The 22556-nt window shown below is 38.2% G+C and overlaps 1 protein-coding gene across 2 annotated transcripts in view; it reads left to right on the plus strand.

Annotated features, from left to right (window-relative positions):
• The window catches only part of ftz-f1 (ftz transcription factor 1), a 45232-nt gene extending 22959 nt beyond the window's left edge, over positions 1–22273 (plus strand). The window contains exons 2-6 of one of the 2 annotated variants that reach the window (XM_011315779.1): positions 10004–10504; positions 18323–19044; positions 20474–20732; positions 20802–20902; positions 21205–22273. In XM_011315779.1, the coding sequence (XP_011314081.1) occupies positions 10004–10504; positions 18323–19044; positions 20474–20732; positions 20802–20902; positions 21205–21351 (1730 nt within the window). In that variant the 3' untranslated portion in view covers positions 21352–22273. Of the gene's footprint in view, positions 1–8935; positions 10505–18322; positions 19045–20473; positions 20733–20801; positions 20903–21204 lie in introns of those variants that run through there. The other variant, XM_011315778.1, reaches the window with a different exon arrangement.
• Positions 22274–22556: the final 283 nt, after the last annotated feature.

The raw sequence follows: 22556 nt of genomic DNA on the forward strand, positions 1-22556 counted from the left end.
CACACAATATACATCCGCTAGTGAGCGTCATAAAAATTTATACTACCCCAGTGGGTCCTGTATAATCCGCGAATTATTCCTTTCTCCTAAATGTTCGACCCCTCACATTCGCGATAGTTAAAGACGTATTTTTTATTTATTATATTTAACAAATAACTAGTTTTTTTTTCGGAGAGTGAGGAATAGAGGCTTTAGAAAAAAAATATAAGTTAGAGAATTAATTAGGAGGAATATTTTTTCATGTAGGAGAAGCCATAAGCAATTTTAAATGAACGATGGGATAATTTCTAAAAATAAAAAATATGGATGGCTTGGAAAACGTCTGGCGTGGAGCCCTCGGTATTCCATCCACCGTTGGCTCTGCATCGGGTAACGACGTTCGTCCTTCGTCACAGCGAACTCTTCAACTTGACCCGGATACCACTATTTTCCGATAGAGGCACTACCAAGCCCCACAGGCGGTATTTAATCCTGAATTATTTTCATCCAACCAGGAACTCAAATCAGAATTACTCACCGCGATTGATTGAAAAAAAAAAACACAAGAGATTGAATAAATCTGAGTCAAGTGTCCTTTAATTGTTGATAAATAATAGAATACACGAGCACTTCCTTGTCGTTTTATCTCTATTTCTCTATATTCTGTCCTTGTGAAATTTATTTGTCAACTGAAAAGGGGTCCTAAACATTCAGTAAAAAGTCGGATCATCAATTTCAAATATAATTGCCTCGAGCAAAATTACTTCTGAATAAATTCACGGATTTACGTGCACTTGACGTGTCTGAATTCTCCTGCGCCACCCAATGAAAAATTACCGTTTAAATTCCCAAAAATTTCGAATCAGTTAATCCCTCACCATTTCGGGATTCTCAAATTTATTAATAAAAATTTTATCCCCAGCGTTAATTAAAATTGAATTAAAGCTCATATTATGCTAAAAAATAGCGAGAACTTTGTATATGAAATTTCAATAAACCACAGGTCAGTAAGTTTAATTGGCAGAAGTAATTATTGCAGTCAGTGTTGTGACTTCATATTATCTTTTCGGGCGTATCTCCATGGTTGATGGAGTATACTGTGGCAGTCGAGCTTCTTCGTTCCTCATCAATTCCCCCTGTAATATCCAACGTAATGGATGTAAGTAGTACCATTGCCAATGAAAGCCACACACCCTGGCATTCTGAGGCTACCACGAAAGAAAGTAAAAGCCGACTGAGCCACTTTTCGCATCGCGCCGCAGACCTACCCGACTATTATGAGACCACCAGAGTCAAACTTTCACCGATTCTCTTTCATTCGAGATTACACCAGTTATCTAATTATTTTCTAATTCTTATATAATGATTAAATCTACTAAAGTTGCGTTAATTTTTTCTCTTAATTCAACATTACTGAAATATACTCTAAAATATAATAACTTATAATATAATGAATTATATATTAAATAATTAAATAATTATATATATATTCATTATATATAATGAATTATATAGACATATGTCATATATAATATATATACATAGTCATATATAATTATTAGTTTATATATTTTCACGAGGGGAATAGATAATTCTATAATAGATTAAAAAAATAGGAATTAATTAGGGATTAATAGGGAATTAACACACAAAAAATTTTTACGCTCTTGATTTATTTAATAATTTTTCAATTCGTAAAGGGTTTTTTTGGATGGTATCAAATGTCGGTAATGCCTTGAAAAAAAATTTCTCAAGCGAATGATAAAATGGAGAAACCATCGTGCTTGTCTGATATTTCATAGAGAGAAACCGTTGTATTGCCATTCAATCAGATAATTGATTGACATAGAGAGACATCAGAGAGCTATTACCCAAACTCAATTCACTCGCGATGAAATAATTTCAATAATTTATTTCAAGGCAGTAGAAAGTTTCCAGGCCGATAGAAATGACAAATAACGAATCCGCGGTTATTAAATTTTCATCCATCATAGCGATCATGATTGTAATAGCAACTATGTATTTGTTCGTTATATTCTCATATAAATTAGACTGAAAAAATAATAACAAATGGGGGGGAAAGAGTTATTTCAGGGTTTATTACAACACTGGGATGAATATTGTGCAATTCCTTTCGTGGGTATTTTGTGTCGCGTCACGTGCATCACCATAGTTGGATTCTCGTCCCAGACGAGAGACAGAGAGAGACAAATGGACGGAAAAAAATTAAGAGGGGGAGGGTAATATCACGATGCTCTGGATCGCAAATAATTTCAGATGAGAAATTATATGCGGGTCATTAGAGTTCCTCATTATCGTCCGTCTGTGCGCAGAATTTACTCGACTTGCAACCTTGAGTGAAAAAATGCAGATTGAAAAAAAAAACATCCAGTGTTGATACTTTTTTCGTCCCTACGACTCGCTGACCGTCTAAAATCCAATTTTCCACGGGATTTCTTTGGGAGATTGTACAGAAAATATTGGGCGGTAAAAATTGTAAAAATTGACTGGCGAAAGTTTCAGTCCCTTTTTAAATGGCGTACCTCACAGAATTTCACCAACTGCGGCGCAATAATCACGCAGGAAATGGTGAATTTTCATTGGGGCACTGGGTCACTGGGAAATCGAGTGAAAAACTGGAGAATGGTACAACTACCGTTGCTAAATTGCACGCAATAATTCGTCACCGTAACCCACCCCTTACTCTCAACATTTGGGGCTCAGTTGGAGTGAAATGTTGTAGGTTTAAAAGGGGATGCACTCTAAATATTTACCCTCCGGGGACGATTATTTATGGCTAGAGTACACGACACGCTGACCCAAAGACCGCCCGTCAGGACACCAGGTAGTCGGGGCGTTCTCTTGAATTCCCTGAATATTCGGCAATTGACTTTTTTTATGCTTCTGCAGGGGCTCCTCTTTTATTGGTCTCACGAATTTTTTTTCCTCAAATATTTGGGAAAATTCGGAGGCTGGCAATTTTTGGCGCAATATAAAATAAATAGAATAAATACTTGCGAATGAATTGCGGATAAAAATAAAATTTCACCATTCACAAATATCGTCATATTTTTTTCATTCTTCTAAGAAAATATCGATATTCAATATTCATGTCTTGATCATATCGTGTTGTGTCTATCGATAGTCAATCCTCGTAACAAAATTATTGTTTCGCGTCACCTCAGTAAAGATAAGTTTTATATTTCGTACTTTTTTTGAGACTATCCAGTGCAATCGGAAAAATATCTGAGTATTTATTAATAATCTTCAGTAAAAAAAAAAATTCAAATGTCAAATTCTGAATTAGAATTCGAATCAGAGACACTATCGGAAATTCCAAGGATTTTCAACTGGGTTGCCTTCATCGCGAAGACTGTAAAAAACTTTTCCACGGTTAAAAATAATAAAAAAATTCCCAAGTGAAAATTTTCTCGTCAAAAAAACTTTCATCGAAAAGAATATTTGTCCTCTGTTATTTATCAATTTCCGTGAATTTCTCCGAATTCCCCAGAATTCTCCAAAGAATCTGAAAGCAATCTCAAAAGAATTCAAACCGATTTTCCCCATACTTAGCCCCCTATAATTTGCTCTCCCCCTCGAGCCTCTGAAATTATTCCAAAAATAAAGAAAAATTATTAACGGGCGATGATGTAAGTGGACTCCTCAAAGAGTTGTAAAACTCGCGCGAATCACCGCACGCGGTACAGCCCAGTTCGCACGTCCTTGACACAGTTACCCACATGGGGTACTTGACGATATGCACTCATACGTGTGTCGTACTCCTGCATTGCTCCAGCATGCACGTATGAATCAACATGTATCGCACCGTTGAATCCCCGTCTCACCTAGATGTCCATAGCATCCCATTGCCCCTCCCCAACAAGTTCCCCACGCAAACAGAAAGGAGAAAAAAAAATAAAAGAACTGAATAAATTCCCTGAAATCCCAGTTGAGAAATTGGGATTTTTAAATCACCGGAGATGCTTTCGACTCAACTGTTGCCCAATGCCATAAAACTCAGCTATAGCTACCGAGTCATCAGAAAAGAGGAAGAAAAAAATTATCTACACTCCTAAATTTTCAACTTAAGTGCTCCTCCCTCTTCTCCCCCCTACTCCCCCTCTTCTCCCCCTGCCATTTATTTCGTTAGATGTAGTGACAAAAATATATTACGGTTACGCGCCTTTAACTCGTTCTCACCCGCCCCTCGAGCATTACCATATGATTTCACGTTTGTATAAAAGACACACAATGAAGTTAGATTTTACTTTTAGTTTCGAAAATGGGGAACGCCGGAGTGGGGCACGTTATGGGCCTTGGCACACTTCTCACACAAACGAGAAACTTGCGCTCGAGACACGAGAATAAAAAAAAAAAAAACTGAGAGAGAAGAGAAAAAAATGGCCAAAGAAAAATAAAAGTGAGAAGCACTCGCGCGCACTTATTCCACGCTGTAATTCTCGATTTACAGTCAATGATTATTTGCATGGAATTTAATTTTCTCACTTGAACGATGAATTCGAGGGATTCTCATTACTCTGTTGACACGAGTACGAGAGAACCAATTGGCATTGAATAAATAAATTATGGGATATTGGAGTAAAATGAGCACATTCTAAGATTATTAATAAGGTTTATTAATAATTTTAAAAACTTATTATCAATATTTGAACAATACGTAAATGATGCTAAGGAATCGTCGGATGAGCTTAAAATTCTTCATATATTTTTTATACCAAATCTATTCCACCATTAAACCATTAAAAAAATCTATTTTTTTAATCGTCAATTCGACATTAATCCGATGATAATTAAATGTTTTTCAACGCGGTGCTCATCACTTTAGATTATTTTATCATTCGAAAATGACACTCGACGATTATTTAATTACAATTACCCTCATATACTCCTACAACCGCAAATCACTGAAACCTAAAATTGAATAAGTTGCTGAAAAAAAATATTAAAAATGAAACATATTCCCGGAATAGAATGAATTATCATCAATTTTCTCGATATTAATTAAGCGAAAAAAAGAATACACTGCGCCACAGAAATAGTCATTGCTGATAATGACGGTATAATTTCGCTGGTATACGGGTAAAGAACTCTCTGTCCAGCCTTGCCAATCGTCGCCCTGATCACAGGGTATTTTATCACTCTCGACCCTGAATCCGAGGTGCATAAAAGTCACATAAAATAAAATAAATGGAATAAAATAAATCGACAAGCCGAGTGCGAAGTGGATGTCAAGCCCAAATAAAATGGCAGATCCTTGTAATGGAGAATGGGGTTGAGAGGGTAATATCAGAAGGGCGGTTCTCAACCCACGGTGGAGGTGCGTTTATACCGAGAGGAGTGTAAGGCGAATATATTCGTACCAAAGGAGAATCCTTCTTTTTTTGGCTGTTTCGGGTTTCTAGGTCACTTGCTTTCACTCTCGTTCGTGCCACATCCTCTCCTTCGTGCGTTCAACACCGAGAGCGATGAGTTTCCCTTTCGTTTAAAACTCTCACGACCGAATATTCATCCACAAGCAATCGAGATTTCGGGATTTTTTTATCATTAGATAAGAATTGAGAAATTTTATCCAGCAGCGATTAATACATCCGAGTAATTCGATCATTTGAAAATCCATGGAGGTATTCACTGAAATTTTTTAAATCGAAATTTTCAAAAAAGTATCAGGGGAACATGAAAATTGACGAGGTATTTGCTGAAATTGAAAAATTTACAATTTTTGAACAAGTATGAGGGGAACATTAAAATCGAAGAGGTATTCGCTGAAATTTGAAAATTCGAAATTTCAAAAAAAAATCGAGGAGGTATCCGCTGAAATTGAAAAATTCGAAATTTCTGAAAAAGTATCAGGGGAACATGAAAATAGAGGAGGTACCCGCTGAAATTGAAAAATTCGAAATTTCTGAAAAAGTATCAGGGGAACATGAAAATCGAGGAGGTATTCACTGAAATTTGAAAATTCGAAATTTCCGAAAAAACCGACGAGGTATTCGCTGAAATTGAAAAATTCGAAATTTTTGAAAAACTATAAAATAGAAAATATTTGAAACCACCAAAATCGCATAGTTTACCATTATAAAAATATTGCGATAACATTCAGGATTTTTTATCACTGGAGATAAGATTAGTGGGTCCAGTCGCACCGGAAGTAGTGAAAATAATTCGGATTCGTGTTATTAGACAGAATTAATTTCTATGATTGTTCAGCGCCCACTCCTTTGCATATCCGGCCCTTCCTGCCTTCCCAATCCGAATATAGACATTTATACAAAGGTCCCCGTTTCGAATAACGAACTAAAGGGCCGAATCATTCCTTTCATACGGTCATAATATCGATGGGCGTACGACGATGTAACTCCGAACAAAAGGGGTCGAGTATTCAGGTGTACAGAAAGGTATTGCAGGGCGTAAAACAGGATTTCCTCTGTCGATATTCAGTCGATATGCTTGCCTGAGGACTAAACCTGTGTACCCCAAATACGCCCACTTGCTAAGAGGGTTGAAAAATCACTCCATTCTCATTCAAATTTCTTCCCTCCGTTTCCATTTCGCTTTCACCCCACCCCGAACTCCCCACGAATATTAATTCCCCCTGCCCCTGTCGACACCAAATGAATTCCCAATAAAAAATGCCCTCAATATCCAAAAAAAGCCTGTCTTGATCTAAAAAAAAACCGCGAACTGATGCAATGACCTAAAGTTGGAAAACTTTGAAACTCAGGAATCCACTGCGAGCGTAACGTGAAACAAAAAGAAATAGAAAACAATGGAAATACTTGAGTGACTCATTACCCCCACAAAATCTCCCCAAGTGACGAACGATTCTCCCAACACAACCCTCTTTAATTTCCTCACCCTCAGACCCCGAAAAACAGAAAATCTGCGAGAATGCTAGAGAATCAAATAAAACATCCCCAAAATCGCCAAATGAATAACTCATTCAACTCATTCCTATTACAAAAAGCGCCAGAACCTGATTTAAAAAGAAATCGATTACCGTCGCAGAAAAGATGTTGGAAATCCCCAAGCGTAAGAATAAACCCACCAAGAGCTAAAAAACTTGAAGACAAAGGAAAACTGAAAGGGCATAAAAGGGAAGACTCGACTTATTACGATGGAGACCAACAGTTGTATAACAAAAATGAAGAAAAAAAAAATTAGCCAGCCGATTTCCCCCAGCGCGAGATGTTCAGAGATGAGAAGAAAAAGCGCGAAGGGGGAGAAAAAAAAAATGGAAAAAGGGAATAGAAAGAAAAAAAAAAGCGCGCGCGAACGAGTGGCAGGACTGCGTCATGTTCTGATGGAACTGGGTCAGTGGGTCTCCCCACTACACGACAGTAGTCGGCGCACATCGGACGAAGCGAGAACTCGAGGAGTCCGAGTGCCCGAGAGAGAGGTATATTGGCATAAGAAAGATGGAGTGATAAAGGAGTTGCGGTGGGCCAGAGGGTGTCAGCGGGGGGGAAAACTGAGACAAGCTCAGTCGAAGAGAGAGGAAAATACGTTGAACACAGCTAAACACTCGGGGAGTGCCAACGGCGTTGCTGTTGACCCAGCCACAGCCCCGTCTTCTACACCGTCCATGCCAGGCCCCTCTTCACCATTTTTATTCAACAATGATGATTCAACATTATCAAACCACACACTCTCACTGAAAGCAAGAGTTATCCCATCCTCACTCATTATTCTCCCATTAAACTATTCTCACTAATTATCACTATTCTATATCCACCAACATCGATTTCACGTGCGACGTAACCTTGTGTAACCCTTCATTAAAACTCATCGAAAATCGGTTGAGCGAGTGGGTGGGATATCCTAAATCCATCCAAACTTTCACCTCACGACCCACCTACCAAATACCCAAAATTATGAAACAAAGAGGCCAGGGTATCTCGTCTCAATATGCTAATTCCCGGAAAGGTTCCTCTAGAATTGAATTCCCGTCACCCGTACTAGCCTATCAGAGGAATGTACTGCAACCAATAGAAATGTCCCCAGAAATTGGGCACCTAACGCACTCCAATTCTCAGCATAAGCCCTTCAAGATTATCAAAAAAAATATTCAATAGGGTGTGGGGATTCTCCACTAAGATTGGCTCATCGCAAAAAAAACAACGAGCAAAACGTCGTCGGGCACTTTGGAGTCTCGGACAATATTTCTCCTGCCGACATAGACCTGGTTCTGTAAGTAGGTCATCCCCACCATTAATTCCAATCCCGCGCAGCCTCAGCGGCTCCCCTCCCGCTGTTTCAACCCTCCGTCCCTCTTGTCCAAGTGCCCACTCTTCCTTCCACCTTCCACCTTCCACCTTCCCTCTCCCCTCTTCCCTCCGTCAGCCTCACCTCCTTCCACACCACCGAATCCTCCCTCTCTTGGACTGGTGCGCTCATGGTGGCACCTGGTCGCGAGTTTCTGCCATGCGCCGCTGGATCACTTTCACTTATTCCTCCTTGTGACTCTTTTCTTCTTCAGCTTGGAAAAAAAAAAAAAAAAACCCACAATCTTCGCACAAACCCCTCGTAACTGATACCGACACACCGATAATTCGATGTATTCAATCATGTAAATATTGATTGGGCAACCCCACAATCTCCGCGGATTTTGGTTGATCCGCTTTTTTCTTGTTTTTTTTTTTTAATTTTGTGTACTCGGTGAATAGTCCTGTGTGTGTGAGGACCACTTGGGGATAGATTCCGTGGGTGAATAAAATATATTTGCAGATGAGTTTAATTAGGTGGTGGAAAATGATGATGATGGTGGTGGTGGTGTGGGGTGGTTAGCGCTGGCGCGTGGTAGATTTTCAAGTATAAAACGGCAGAGTGAGGCGAGCATTACGTACGTAAGAGAGAATTGTGGGGGGTGGGTAAGGGTAAGGGGAGGGGGTACTTACACGACGGACAGAGGCACAAGCACAGAAGGGGGCGGGCCCTTCAGGAGAGCAACGAGGCGAGAAGACAGCTAGTCGCACGCAGATAGTCGAGCTGTCAGGTCGCACTAACGCCCGGCTCCGGTTATTTTCATTACTACACAAAACTTGCTATTTCCACATCCCCCTCCCCAAGTATATTTAATAGAGTCTGTTTATTGTTTACATCAGCCTACCTGCCCATAACAAACTCTAAAATTCCGGGTTAATCCATTTTATGAGTCGTACAGTTTTGGTGGAGAATCATTTGAAGATCGAAGTGACAAGTGTTGACTTAGGATTGCAGTGAAGGAAAAAGATAATTGTCGATTTTTCATTGTGAGGATATTGAAATATGGTTCGGACGTATCGATCGATCCATGTGACGATGAGCGTGTTGAGATGAGGCTTTTTTTTTAAATGATTGCAAACTGTGTGTGAGTGCCTGTGGATCACGTAAAATATCGTCAATATTGACAGTTTGACATCAATAAATTTTCCATACTATCATACCCCAATACTCGATAATCCGAACAGAAAATTGAACTCGAATAGCTAGGTAATCTCATATGTGCCGGGTGTGTGAACCTCGTTCTGGGGTGATATGTTATTGGACATGGAGCAACATTCGGGTCTGATGTCCCTGAACATGTCGCCATTTCACCTGAGCCCACAGGGTAGTCCACACGGTCCCAGTGGTGCCCAGCAACAGCAGCAACAGCAACAGCAACAGCAACAACAGCAACAACAACAGCAACAATCAAATCAGTACACCCCCACGGCGTATGCAAGTTGTGCACAGAGTCCCCCAACGACAATGTGCCAACAGCAATCGCAAACACAAATATCAAATCACAGTCAAAGCTCACAATCGAGTCAATCGGGTAGTACAACGCAGAGTGGCAATGTACTTGGTTTTGAATCAGCATTTTTTGATGCTATTGCACTCGAGGAGAGATGCCCAATGTGTGGTGATAAAATGTCGGGTTATCAGTATGGTTTATTGACTTGTGAATCGTGCAAGGGATTTTTCAAGCGCAATAGTTCACCGTGCAGCAATAAAAAAGTATATACGTGTTTATTTTCACCAACAGGGGGTGGCAATTGCGGTACTTCGGGTGGTGGAATTGAAACGAGTGGTAATTATCAAAGTGGCAGTAGTAACAACAGTAGTAATGCCAATAGTACCAATGGCAATGCCACATGTACAACTGGTGGTGGTAATGGCGCTGGCGCTACCAATAGCAATACCAATCAGAATGTCGCTAGTTCTGGACAAGTACCTGGTAATGTTTGTCATCCGGGTATTGGACAAGTTGGTATTGTCACTGGTTCTGTACCTGGTACATCGGAATTTCCAGATACCAAGGATGTTATCGAGGAATTGTGCCCAGTTTGTGGTGATAAAGTATCGGGTTATCATTATGGCCTTCTTACCTGCGAATCCTGCAAGGGTTTCTTCAAACGTACTGTACAGAATAAAAAGGTTTACACGTGTGTTGCTGAGAGATCATGTCATATTGATAAAACACAGAGGAAGAGATGTCCATTCTGCAGGTTCCAGAAGTGCCTGGAGGTCGGCATGAAGCTAGAAGGTGAGTCACTCGATATATATATTTTATTTTCTCTCTTTTCCTAGATCGAGTTATTTATTCGTTCGATCGATTCACATTGTTCTGATAATTCAAATCCAAGACGTTTGGAAATTCAGATGAGATAAAGGCCCCCATTAAAAATCATAATTCTTGTGTTAATTTGTAAATGTGTCAATTAACTACATAGTCATTACAGATAATATTCTCGTTAGGTTTTATTTTTACGTGTAGGTACGGTAGTCCGCGTGGTGGCCACTTCAATTCAATTGCATTTTAACCTGGGAAAATATTATGAAAAATTAGGCATCGTGACAAGTCCAGTGGATTAAAAGGCGACGCAAATTACAATCGCCAATGGTAGTCTCATTGTAACCCACTGTAGACGTATGAAAACGTGCGTCGAACGCCAACGCCTTCTCCATACACCATTTTTTCTTATTTCTTTTTTATTTTTTTTTGGTTTTTCCATTCCTTTTATTTATCCCTCCTTGTGACCGGGTAGGCGAGTCGAGTGACGTCACCGGCACTTCCGGTCCTTCTCTCATGTCGGTTGGTTGATTCTCCACACCGGATCCCCATAAAAACCGGAAAAAACGAACAAGAGTAAAAAAAAAAAAGAATACATTTTGATTCAGTTTCTGCGCGTTCTCGACGCTGGAAATATCAACGGGATTAGTCTGCGTCTAGTCAACTTTCTATTTTGAAACCGTGTTAGAGTAGAATACACGAAATTTGTGGTTGGGATAATAGATTTTAATCGGTGAGTTTTTTTTTTTCCTTCTTTTTTTCCTTTTCAATTTCTATTTCTACGCGAATGTTTCGAGGTTAATGGGGGAGGATTGCTGGTGGTGGAACTGGGTCTAGGCCTATTCCAAGGCTCTCTCTCTCTTACTGTGATTATACCATGAATCTACAAATGAGAATTGGAAGAGGGGAAGGAGGATGGTGGGGACGAAGGGGAGAGGGAACTCGCGTTGTCGCAATTATTTTACGCGGGCCTTTGGCGCTACCGTACAGTGGCGCTGACGAATACACGCAAAAATGATTGTGAAACTATTCGTACGTGTACTCAACTTTCCAAATGACAGCGAACTCCTGTTCAAATATCAAATCGAAAATTATCCAATTGACTTTTATTGCGAGTCTGTAAATAACTTTTTTTTTCCTTTTCTTTCCAATTTTTGTTACGTCATTGAAATATAATTTTTCAAAAGGAATTAGAGCAGTGGAGTAACAAATTAATGAACACCAGATGAATGGGATTTTTTGATATTAATAGTGGCGGAGGAAATACCGGCGATTAGAGGCTAGTGGCTCTAATGACTTATTGGCTATTTCATTAGGCGGGATTTCTGAGAATTAGTGGCGGTTTTAATACTTGAAGATGTGCACTATGGACGATTTATCGAAAGTGAAACGATGACGCGTGGTGGCACGCCTCGTCACAGCGGTTACTAGTACATTCATAAATACAACGAGTCTTTGGTTTTAAAACACTTATGGCGTGCACGTGGGCTTCGTCACAGCAATTGTATTGTGTCTGTCGGCTTGAAGTACATTATTACCAAGAGGCCTCTGGAAATCGTAAAAATTAATTGCCTGGAATGTTTTTTTTTGGAAATCTTTTCCATACATCAGCTTTATTGTCAGGAGATGATCACGTAGTGTGTTCTTCTGTTTGGTCGTTGGCTATTAATTAGGGAGATTTTGTAAATATTTTTGGAATACTTTTCCATCGGGATTTACTGCTTGTGGTGAATGAAAAGGGGTTTTTAACGTATCGGTAAATTTAGATGTGAAGTGTAAACAGAGAAGAATTTTTTGGGTGTAGACGCTGCATGTCTCGTTGTTATTGAAGATGCATTTATTTTGAAAAACCATTGACTAAAGTGTGTCGAGGATCGATGCACATCGATCGTTTGGGAAAGAGAGAAAAGGAGAATCATTGCGTAATGACACGGGGGTTAAGAGATACGGTTTTATAACGAGTGTAATTAAACCGGTGTAACTGGTTGACAAGTTGGAATACAGTGCGCTGCCCCCGAAAATAAAATTCCAGAGAGCCAATCGAGTGTTTCTTCATTTATTCAGTATCCAGGGGCACGTCAATTGCTTCTGCGAGTTTAAATCACTCACTTGAGTGAAAGAAGCGAGGAAAAATAGCTGGAGATTTTTTTTTTGTTGATTAATCGTGATAAAGTGTGTAATTAAGTGTTAAAAAAAATACGTAACGGTGAAGATGGTTGGATTATATTTTTCAATATGTTTTCCACCTGTTTAATTAGAATTGAAAAATGTTTTTCAGAGTCGAATTTTCATTTTCCCCGGTTATTAATCACTAGCCAATTCCACTAGGAAAATTTTATTCCAGTACCAATTAATCACGGACACCACAATCTGACCTTGACACTGACCAGCAGAAATTCAAGGATCTTCATCAATGTTTTTCCTCACCTCCATCAGTTTTTCCCTCCAAAAGGAATTTAAAGAAATTCAAAGAAATTGAAAGGAATTGAAAGGAATTCGAAGGAATTCAAAGGAATTCGAAGGAATTCAAAGGAATTCAAACAATCAAGTAAACGCTCTCTCATTTTCCACCAAAAAATTCCAATTTTTTTTTCCCCCCGGGATAAATCAAATCTCTCAGTATTTTTTACCACATGAATCAGTGCACATGCACAACACGTGTCCTGCAAATGGCGCAAAATTTAAAATTTATAACTCCCTCGTAATAACTTCTCCCCAGATCCTCTGGAAATCTCTGTAAAATCCCCTGACCAGCTCGTACCCCCAATAAATGTGAAAAATTCAAGCCCCTCAGTGATCATAAACGAGTACCCAAACTATTTGAAACTCAATGAGTGCCTTTTAAATTTATCACCTAACAACGCGCATCTGTAAAAATCCCATTCAGTCTTTATTATTTTACAGATTAAATGACAACTCCGGGAGATATTTTATTTATTGACAATCGACTTCTGCCTAAAAACATTCTTTATAACTCGAAAAGGCAATTACCGACTTGACTTTACTTCACAAAAAAAAAAAACTACATAAAACACAGTAAATCTGTTATAATGTTCTTCTATTGATGCTGTAATTCCCCAACCGTTCGGTTGCAATTGTTTAAATGTGGCATTAATTAATTAATTACTGGAACACTCAAAAACGCTCCACTAATTTACTGAATTGAGCGAGTCGGAAATACTTTTCGGAAACATGAACCGTTTTTACCTCCTCACCACCGAACTTCAAATTCAAATTCTCATAATTCTATATTTTCACAAGAGCCCCTATAAAAATATCTCCAAGGAATTTTTCAACGAAATGTCGTAATTTTGACTAAACTATTTCTTTAAAAATTTATCCAAGGCCAGTACGTTACACCATTGACAGAATTCAGGGTAAATATTTCCTAAAAACTTCATTCTCTGCAAGTATTTTACTGAAATGCCTTAGGCAATAATAATGAAGTCTCTTTAAAGTAATAAATAAACAAACGTAACAGAAAATGCTTTGAATGACCCAGCGGTTCACGATTAATTTTATCTAAATCTCTATCACCATGATAAAACAGTACAAACATTTTCCTTCAGCATTAGGAGAGCAGCAATCCAGCTATTTCCGAAACTTTAACGAATTTCATAATTATATTGGAATGTCGCAATAGATCCGTTGGCGTATGCCATACCTGGGGCCTGGTTTGGACCGACGTGTTAAACAAGTGATAAAAAAAATTCTCTCAACAAGAGAGAGAATAGAGTACGTGTGTGGGGAGTCATGGGGAAATACATTGATAAAAAAATATTTCTGCTAAGGAGGTTGCTAGATTTTTTCACAAATCAAATAATTCTGTACTTGATTCATATAAAAATTATTATTTCTACCTCAACGTAACGATTCAATACCAAAGACAATTAAATTTTCAATAAATTGATAATTTCAATGAAATTATTGCTGCAATTTTCACTATTCAACCTGAAAATATAGAATTAACAGATTATTGAGGAAATTAATTAATAATTGATTCGTGAATTGAGAGTTTTCCATAAATTCCATGTAACTTAGTAATTTTTCAAAAATTTCCGTCTTTAAACTTGAAATTTCAAGTGTAATTTTCCAGTGTAACTTATGCAAAGTGGATTAACTCGACAGAAATAATTTTTTTTCAAGTGGCAAATTCCAGGAGTGTGCTCTCTGCACCTCAGTCATTAAAGGAGGGGAATTTTGCCTCTTGACTCCTGCGTCTCGATGGGCTCGACCGCTCTGTTCGCTATTTAGCTGGTGAGTAAAAAGTGGGGAAAAAGGTTAGGCCGAGGCGGACAGATATTGTGTAACACCCACGCTGGCTCGTCCAAGCATCTACCGTTTCTTTCGACAATTTTATTTAAAATAAAGAATAATCCCCAAACGATGAGACGAATATCGAGCAAACAATCACCTCAGTTGTGCACTTAATGTGAATTTTCTGGAGCGAGAGCTAACACCGAGTACAAAGTTTCAATTGACTCTGCGGTTTTCTCGAATGTTTTTCTGCTTCTAATCTAGCCCACGCAGGCGACTGGCTGTTGGAGAATAAGGCACATTAGAATGGGACACATGTGATACCACCACTAGACGAACTTCCTCGCTATATTCCGCAATTCAACATTTACACGCCTATCCGTTTCCTTCAGCCAATTGAAAAATTATATTTCTCTTCATTTTTTTCATGTTTGTTTTGCCCTATTTTCACGAAGAGTCCAGAGACGAGCTGCTGTTCATACATAAATTCCATGAAAATGGAACTTTTCCGGTGGGCGGTTGCATTGCGCTCATTGAAATTGTTGCATAAGCCACAGTAAACCACCTCGAATCCTCTCATTATATCCGTTTTATTTTTTTTATTACGTTTTTATCGTACGCAAACTCTTAAGCCCTTTTGTGGGAATGGCAGAGTGATGGAATGGCTGGGAGATAAAATTCAGTGCTTGATACATTTTCTTGGATTTCACGGATTAATTTATCCTCGGTTAATTCACCATCTCGTGGGCTCGCAGATACTCGTTTTATTTAATTCCCTTCGGATCGTCGCAGTATACATATTATATATATATATTCGTTCCAAATATCTCGGTCAACCTCCGGTATCTCTCCCTCGTTCACTTTTACCGCGCGCGCGTAACTCTTTTGCGCAAACCTCTCTTTTCTGGACCTGTGGACCTGTGGACCACCACGAATAAGGTCTGGCATGACACCATAAATTAAATCGACAGAAAAAGTCTCGTTATATACATGGCACGAGGTAAACACACCTAACAGTTTCCCTTTGAACTTACAAAATCGTTTATAATTATTTGTGGAAAAAAAGGGGAGGGTGAGACTTTTCATTGGCACCGAATGATTTTTGGAAAGTCATTCAATTCAGCTCTCAGTCTCTTCTTTTTTCTGGTCCTCAATAGATAAGTTAATTAATAAATTTAAAAAATATTAAATGAGCATTTAATGCGGAGGAGATAACTGGTAATCAATTAGTGGAAAAATAAAAGGTTCAATTATTCCTTCGTGAATTATTTTTAATTGATTGAAAGTTCAGAATGTGTTTTTCTTGTCGTGTATTTTTGGATACTGAAAAAACATGAGTATGTAATTTTTATTGTTAATCAGTCAGGAATTCAAGTGTCATTAACAATTTGATTGTTTGAACGCGTTTACTGCTGCTATTTTTATCCGTACCGAAAAAAGTTTCAGGCAAAAAATGTTCTCTGTATATTCATGAATATAACCGTTTTTTATTTTTTCAAATCCATCGATTTTTCCGGCAAATATCATGATTTCTACTGGGAAGGTCCTTCAATGCGTGAGTTTCCGATGTAAAATAAATGACAAAAATAATAATTTAAATGAAATAAATAAAATATTCCGTTTGATCATATGAAAATTTTTTAAAATTGTAATCAAAATGGAAAACTATCGTTAATTCACGCATTAATTCGCGAAAATTCGATTTTTCCTGTTAAACAATCATTTTCGCGAAAAATCGAGTGCCATTAAATCTCCTAGTAAGATTGTTACAAGATTATTACATTTATTTATCCCCATAGACCCATTGATGCCTTTAATTTTTGTTTCCGCCCCAACAATAAACCTCAGTCTACCGATTTAAACATGAAGTTGAATTAAATTTAATCAAATTAACCTACTTTAAGTTAAATTACCCCAGCACAACTTTCCGATCACTACTCACAAGCTTCACACTTGACAAGTGAGAATTACAAACGAATTACACAGAACCCTAGACCGGACAACAAGAGATCAACAAGATCACAATTATATTTTCATATCCTTGAATTCTCCATTTTTTTAGTACACCAACTCTCAATACGTTAAATGAAAAATCTTAAATGCTCTCAAAGAACTAGCACTGTCAATAAAAATCTGCATATAATTATATTTACATTTGCAATGATCCAGTCATATCACAGAGTTTTCAGTTTTAGCAATAGTCTTGAATCGTTGATTGAATTCTAAATTAATTGTACGACTAGCATTGCTGATGCAATTCCGGATATTATTATTATTAATATTTATATATATATATTCATTTTTGAAATATCGTTGCTTGTGATTATTTTAGTTTTTGATGAGGGTGATGAGAGGGTGGCGATGGGTGGTGAGAGGGAGGGATATTTAGTGTTGTGCGTCGAAGGAGTAGTGGACTGTGCACAAGAGTTGAAGGTATAGTGGATGTCTAGGAGGTATAGACGAGGGGAGAAGTCAAAGGCAGGCAGAAGTGGACGGGCGAGTGGATTCAACCTCCTTTCACTTTCAACGAGCGGCGAGCACGAGCTCAACACAAAACCACCGGTGGTTTTAGGCCTCTAGGTGGCTTGTTGAGTACAAAACTCTTAACGCCTCAAACAGCCACGAAAATAGGCAACGCTGTTTAAAAGGTTTTGACCACACTTGGTCTTTTATTTTTACTCAACCTTTTCATCCTATTAATAGTATCCACTTCACGCCACAATTATTCACCATTGGATAAATTTTATTGAATAATAAAAAATAAAAAAAAAACAGGCAATGCTGAAAAATAGGGGAATTATAACTCACCGATACTGCATACGAGATATCTTGACTCATCATTATGCTCCATAAAATACACCATTTGTAAGCTTTGAAGTGACTCAAGGTCATGGTTGGAAAAATTTTTAAAGCAGGAATAAAAGTTGAAACGCAAGGATACCCAGAAATATCATAAAAATTCAAGAACACCGTGCCGACTGCGTTAAACATTTTTTGCTATGTTATTTTTCTCCCTTTTTTCATCATTTTTTTGCTACATTGGGGAGGGGAAGAGGGACTGGCCCGCGTGATGGGAAACAGGAAGACACTCTATGGCGTGGCCTCGACACACTTACGTTTTATGGAGGCTCCACTTGGGATGCGTGTTTATCGAGCGTATGTGAATCCAAGGACGTTACCTCCAATTTTTAGTCTCAATTTGCTTAATAAAAGATCGATGTGAAAAAAATATATATATATACAGAAAACACGGTTGGTTAAAGAACCACTGATCCTTGATAGGGAAAATCGATAGTTGAGAAACTTGGAGAGACTTCCTGGTGATTATCAGGAGTGGGTGGGTGGGGGAGGAGGTTAGCTTCCGCTTTCACTGTTGGCAAGGTCGATTCGAATTAATCCGCGAAATTGGTTCAAGGGCAGAATTGATATCCCCAGAGAGGGGGAGTCAATCGTCCGAAGACAAAATGCCGTTGAATAACTTTCATATGCCATGATGGCTGCTATTTATTTATTATTATTATTTTTTGTGTACAGCTGTACGTGCAGACAGGATGAGAGGGGGTAGAAACAAGTTTGGCCCAATGTACAAGAGAGACAGAGCGAGAAAATTGCAGATCCTACGACAACGTCAACTGGCACTACAAACGATACGCGGTAGTCTAGGTGATCCAACGAGTTACTCATCCGGAGTAACACCATTCCTACACATTAAACAGGAAATACAGATACCTCAGGTCTCGAGTCTAACGTCATCCCCCGATTCGAGTCCATCACCAGCAGCTGTTGCTGCTGGCTTAGTAACAACTCAACCCGGTGGTAATAACAACAACAATAATAATGGAGCTGGTAATGCTGGACAACATCAGCTCATAGCACCCTCATCACAGCCAACATTGACTGGTGGCAATCACATGTACAATCCAAATCAAAGCCTCGATGGTAAATTGTGGGCGGCCAATTCCACTACCTCCAGCCCTAAGGCATTCAATTTTGGTGAACAATCGAGTCAATCCCATGGTCAAAATCCTGGACCAACGCCCTCAACTGCAGCCTTAAAAATTAGCCCACTCATAAGGGACTTTGTTCAGTCTGTTGATGATCGGGAGTGGCAGGCATCGCTTTTTGGATTATTGCAGAATCAGACGTACAATCAGTGTGAAGTTGATTTGTTCGAACTTATGTGCAAAGTGCTCGATCAGAATCTCTTCTCCCAAGTTGATTGGGCGAGAAATTCCGTTTTCTTCAAGGATCTCAAGGTTTGTTTCACATTATTTCATAATTATTATCAATTATCATATGCAGTTCGTTATCTTTTCCAGTTTCAATTTTTATCTCTGAAATTGTCTACTGAATTATAAATATTCAAGCGCTCCCAATATTACTTTTTTTTTTATTTCGTTCTTCCAGGTGAGTGATTAAAATTTTAGAAATAAATAAATAAACAAATAATCAGTCATTATGAAAATCCTCGGTAATCTATAAGATCTTTACATTCTTTCGTAGTTTTCTTTTTGCTGAAGAAAAATTCTTCAATTTTTCCCAATCAAATCTAAAACATCGTCGGCACATTGAGATCTTCGAGGATTTGAAATCTAATAAAACGAGGTTGAAATTGATTTAACAAAACAATACCAGGGCATTTGGAAATCGTAAACTTCCCAAGAGTAGGACATATTCTCTCATAGAATGAATTTTTTATTGAGTTCAATCCATCAATTGAATGCAGCTTGTCAATATATTTGAGAAAATCGAAGGGATCCCCTCCAGCATAATCTCCATTGATTTAAATAATGATTAACGTTGATTTTATTCATAATATTATCAGTAATTGTACGGTAAATGATATTAAACCAAGTGGATTATAAGGTGGTAAGACTCTCGAGTTGGAGAGAATTCGCGAGCACTGTGTTGGGATGTGAGGTAACCAACTCGGTCGTTGCACAATCGCTGAATGATTTCAAGCATCGCCTCATATCTGGGTCATAACAAGCTACGGTTTCTAGGTTATTGTAGCCGTCCCCAAACACTTTTGATTACTCACATTGACGATGAATTGTCATTGAATCATCGTCGAACAATTCTCGAACTCGAGTACCTAATTATTACCTGCTCGTCGAGTGGTTACAGTTCTTTTTCTAATACACAGCTTACCAGGTGCAGAGTAAACACCTCAATTATTTTTAATTATCCTGGGGACGGCTACTATCACTCTACGGTTACTTGTCGTTATCTCGATGAATGCATACCCTATGAGAGGTACTTTATAACGTTTGAAAGTTGAATGTCAGTTGCAATTTCCATGAAAAATGAAGGGAAGATGTTAGTCAAGCACGATTATCCCTAGAAATTTATTGTTCCTCTTCATTTACTTGAATGGACGTGATTGTAGTTCAGTGGTGATACGAGATAAGCCTATTCTGTTTTCCTGTCTCTCTTAGATTCTGAGATACTTATCGACAACTTCCAAGAGGTAAATCAGCTGTTTTAGGATAAATTGATACCACCTGAAGATCAATTTATGGAAAGTACTCATTTCCATAGCTCTCATAGATTTTTTTTTCAATTATATACCCCAAAGTGATAGTTCAATTTGGCGATAATGTCTTGAAATCTCCTGAAAAGTCCAGATGTGCACACGTGCTAGGATGAAAAATGAATGAGCTAATCCGTGAATTGAATGAACAGGTTGATGACCAAATGAAGCTGCTCCAGCACTCGTGGTCGGACATGCTGGTGCTCGATCATCTCCACCAGAGGATGCACAACAACCTGCCAGACGAGACGACCCTCCACAATGGCCAAAAGTTTGATCTCCTTTGTCTCGGCCTACTGGGTGTACCCTCTCTAGCTGACCTATTCCACGATCTATCCCAGAAGCTCCAGGAGCTCAAGTTTGACTTCAATGACTTCTTCTGCCTCAAGTTCCTCATGCTGCTCAATCACGGTAAGACCAGAGAATAAAGATAACAGATTTTTTATATTTATTAATTTGTATTTATACTTTTTTTTCCAGACGTACGAGGACTGGTAAATAAAAAACACGTCCAGGAGGGCCATGAGCAGGTCCAACAGGCACTCCTCGACTACTGTCTGACGTGTTATCCATCGATACCGGTAAGAATTTAATTCCCTTTGAATTGAGAAAAAAATAAAGCTGAAAAGTGATTCGTGTATTGACAAGGAGAGATTGTTGTTCCTCAAGTACAGACTGATAGAAGTGTTATGCTATCCAGACTTGAATTGAATGACAAGACAATAATCAATAACGATGAGTCAAGTGAAATGTTGAATTGTGCACCTCGGGATGGATTGAATTATGATGAAGCAATATTAATTGTGAATTGGATGATGGATGGGGTTGGGGAGAATGACAATGAAAAAAAAATGGTTGGAAAAATGTGTTATTTGATGTGCAGGATAAATTCAACAAGCTGCTGGCAGTATTACCAGAGATTCACGTAGTGGCAAGCAGGGGTGAGGATCATCTTTACCAGAAGCACTGTAATGGTGGTGCACCAACCCAAACTCTACTAATGGAGATGCTTCATGCTAAGAGAAAATGAAATATAACGTGGATTCTATTATATCGACGCTTATTGTGTCTAGTAAGTCCCGGTTATTGTCCCCAAACTAAAGACAAATTGTACCTAAAGGGAGTGCCAGCGGGAGCTTAGGTTTCATTGGACCAAAAACAAGGAAATTCTAGGAAAAGAACAAATAAGAGGGGAAAATGAAGTAAAATGGCTTTATCACTCCCTATCCTTATTTTCCAATTTTTCTGGGAAAAATCGAAAATTCATGTGCAAAAAATTTCAAAAATTTTCTTGACGAAAATTGTTTTCAAATTGATATCATAAGAATGATAAATAGATTGTATTTTTCAGTGGAGAATTGAGAAATGAATCAAGTATAGTTATATGTAAAAAATGAAAAATGAACACATGTATTTAAATATATAAACATAACATATATTTTCTATATTTGATGTTCAAGTTTTAGAGATGTATCTGAGGGGTGGAAAAAAATGAAATAAGAAAATTTAAAGCAGTCAACAAACCCAACCCAACAAGTGATTATAAAAATCTATAAACCAGAAAATTAATAGTGAAACGTACCCCCCTCCACCGAGCACGTAGCCTCAAGAGGTTGGCGGGTCGATATTAAAACAAGCGCAGGGAAAAACCGTAAGCGAGATGCCTTGAAAACAGTACAAAGGGTGGTTAGACGAGGATGAAAATAAAATGATGAAAAATAAAGATGAAAATTTATTGGTCAAAGGGCAGGCAACTTTTGTCTAAATAAGTAAAATGCTATTTTTCTAATAATCTAGAGGCAATTATTTTTAAGTGTACCACTGAAGCCTTGCTCTCACTGACGACTAAGGAAAAATTCAAATCACAATAATCAAACTTTATCATTTGTCTTTCCTTTTGAAAATCGACAAATTTTCAATCCACTCAACATTAAAAATCATTGTTTCTTTAATTTGTTTTTAATTCCATTATAATTATTTGATTATTTGGAGAATTTACAATGTTTTTTTTACAGTTGACGGAAGAATTGCGAGTAGATAGAACCGGGACCCTAATTTTATTTAATCATCTTTCACTCTTGATTCAAAGGAAAATGAGGGAAATTTAATCGGCCGTTTGTGCTACTCTTTGCAAGGGGATTCAATGGGCATAATGATTTTTTTTTTCTTCAGTTGTTGACAGATTGAAAGCAGGGGAATGAGAAAAATGAGGGAGAGAGAGAGAGAGGGAAATTG

This window comes from Fopius arisanus, unplaced genomic scaffold, assembly GCF_000806365.1.
Source record: "Fopius arisanus strain USDA-PBARC FA_bdor unplaced genomic scaffold, ASM80636v1 scaffold00005, whole genome shotgun sequence".
Classification (NCBI taxonomy): Eukaryota; Metazoa; Arthropoda; class Insecta; order Hymenoptera; family Braconidae; genus Fopius; species Fopius arisanus.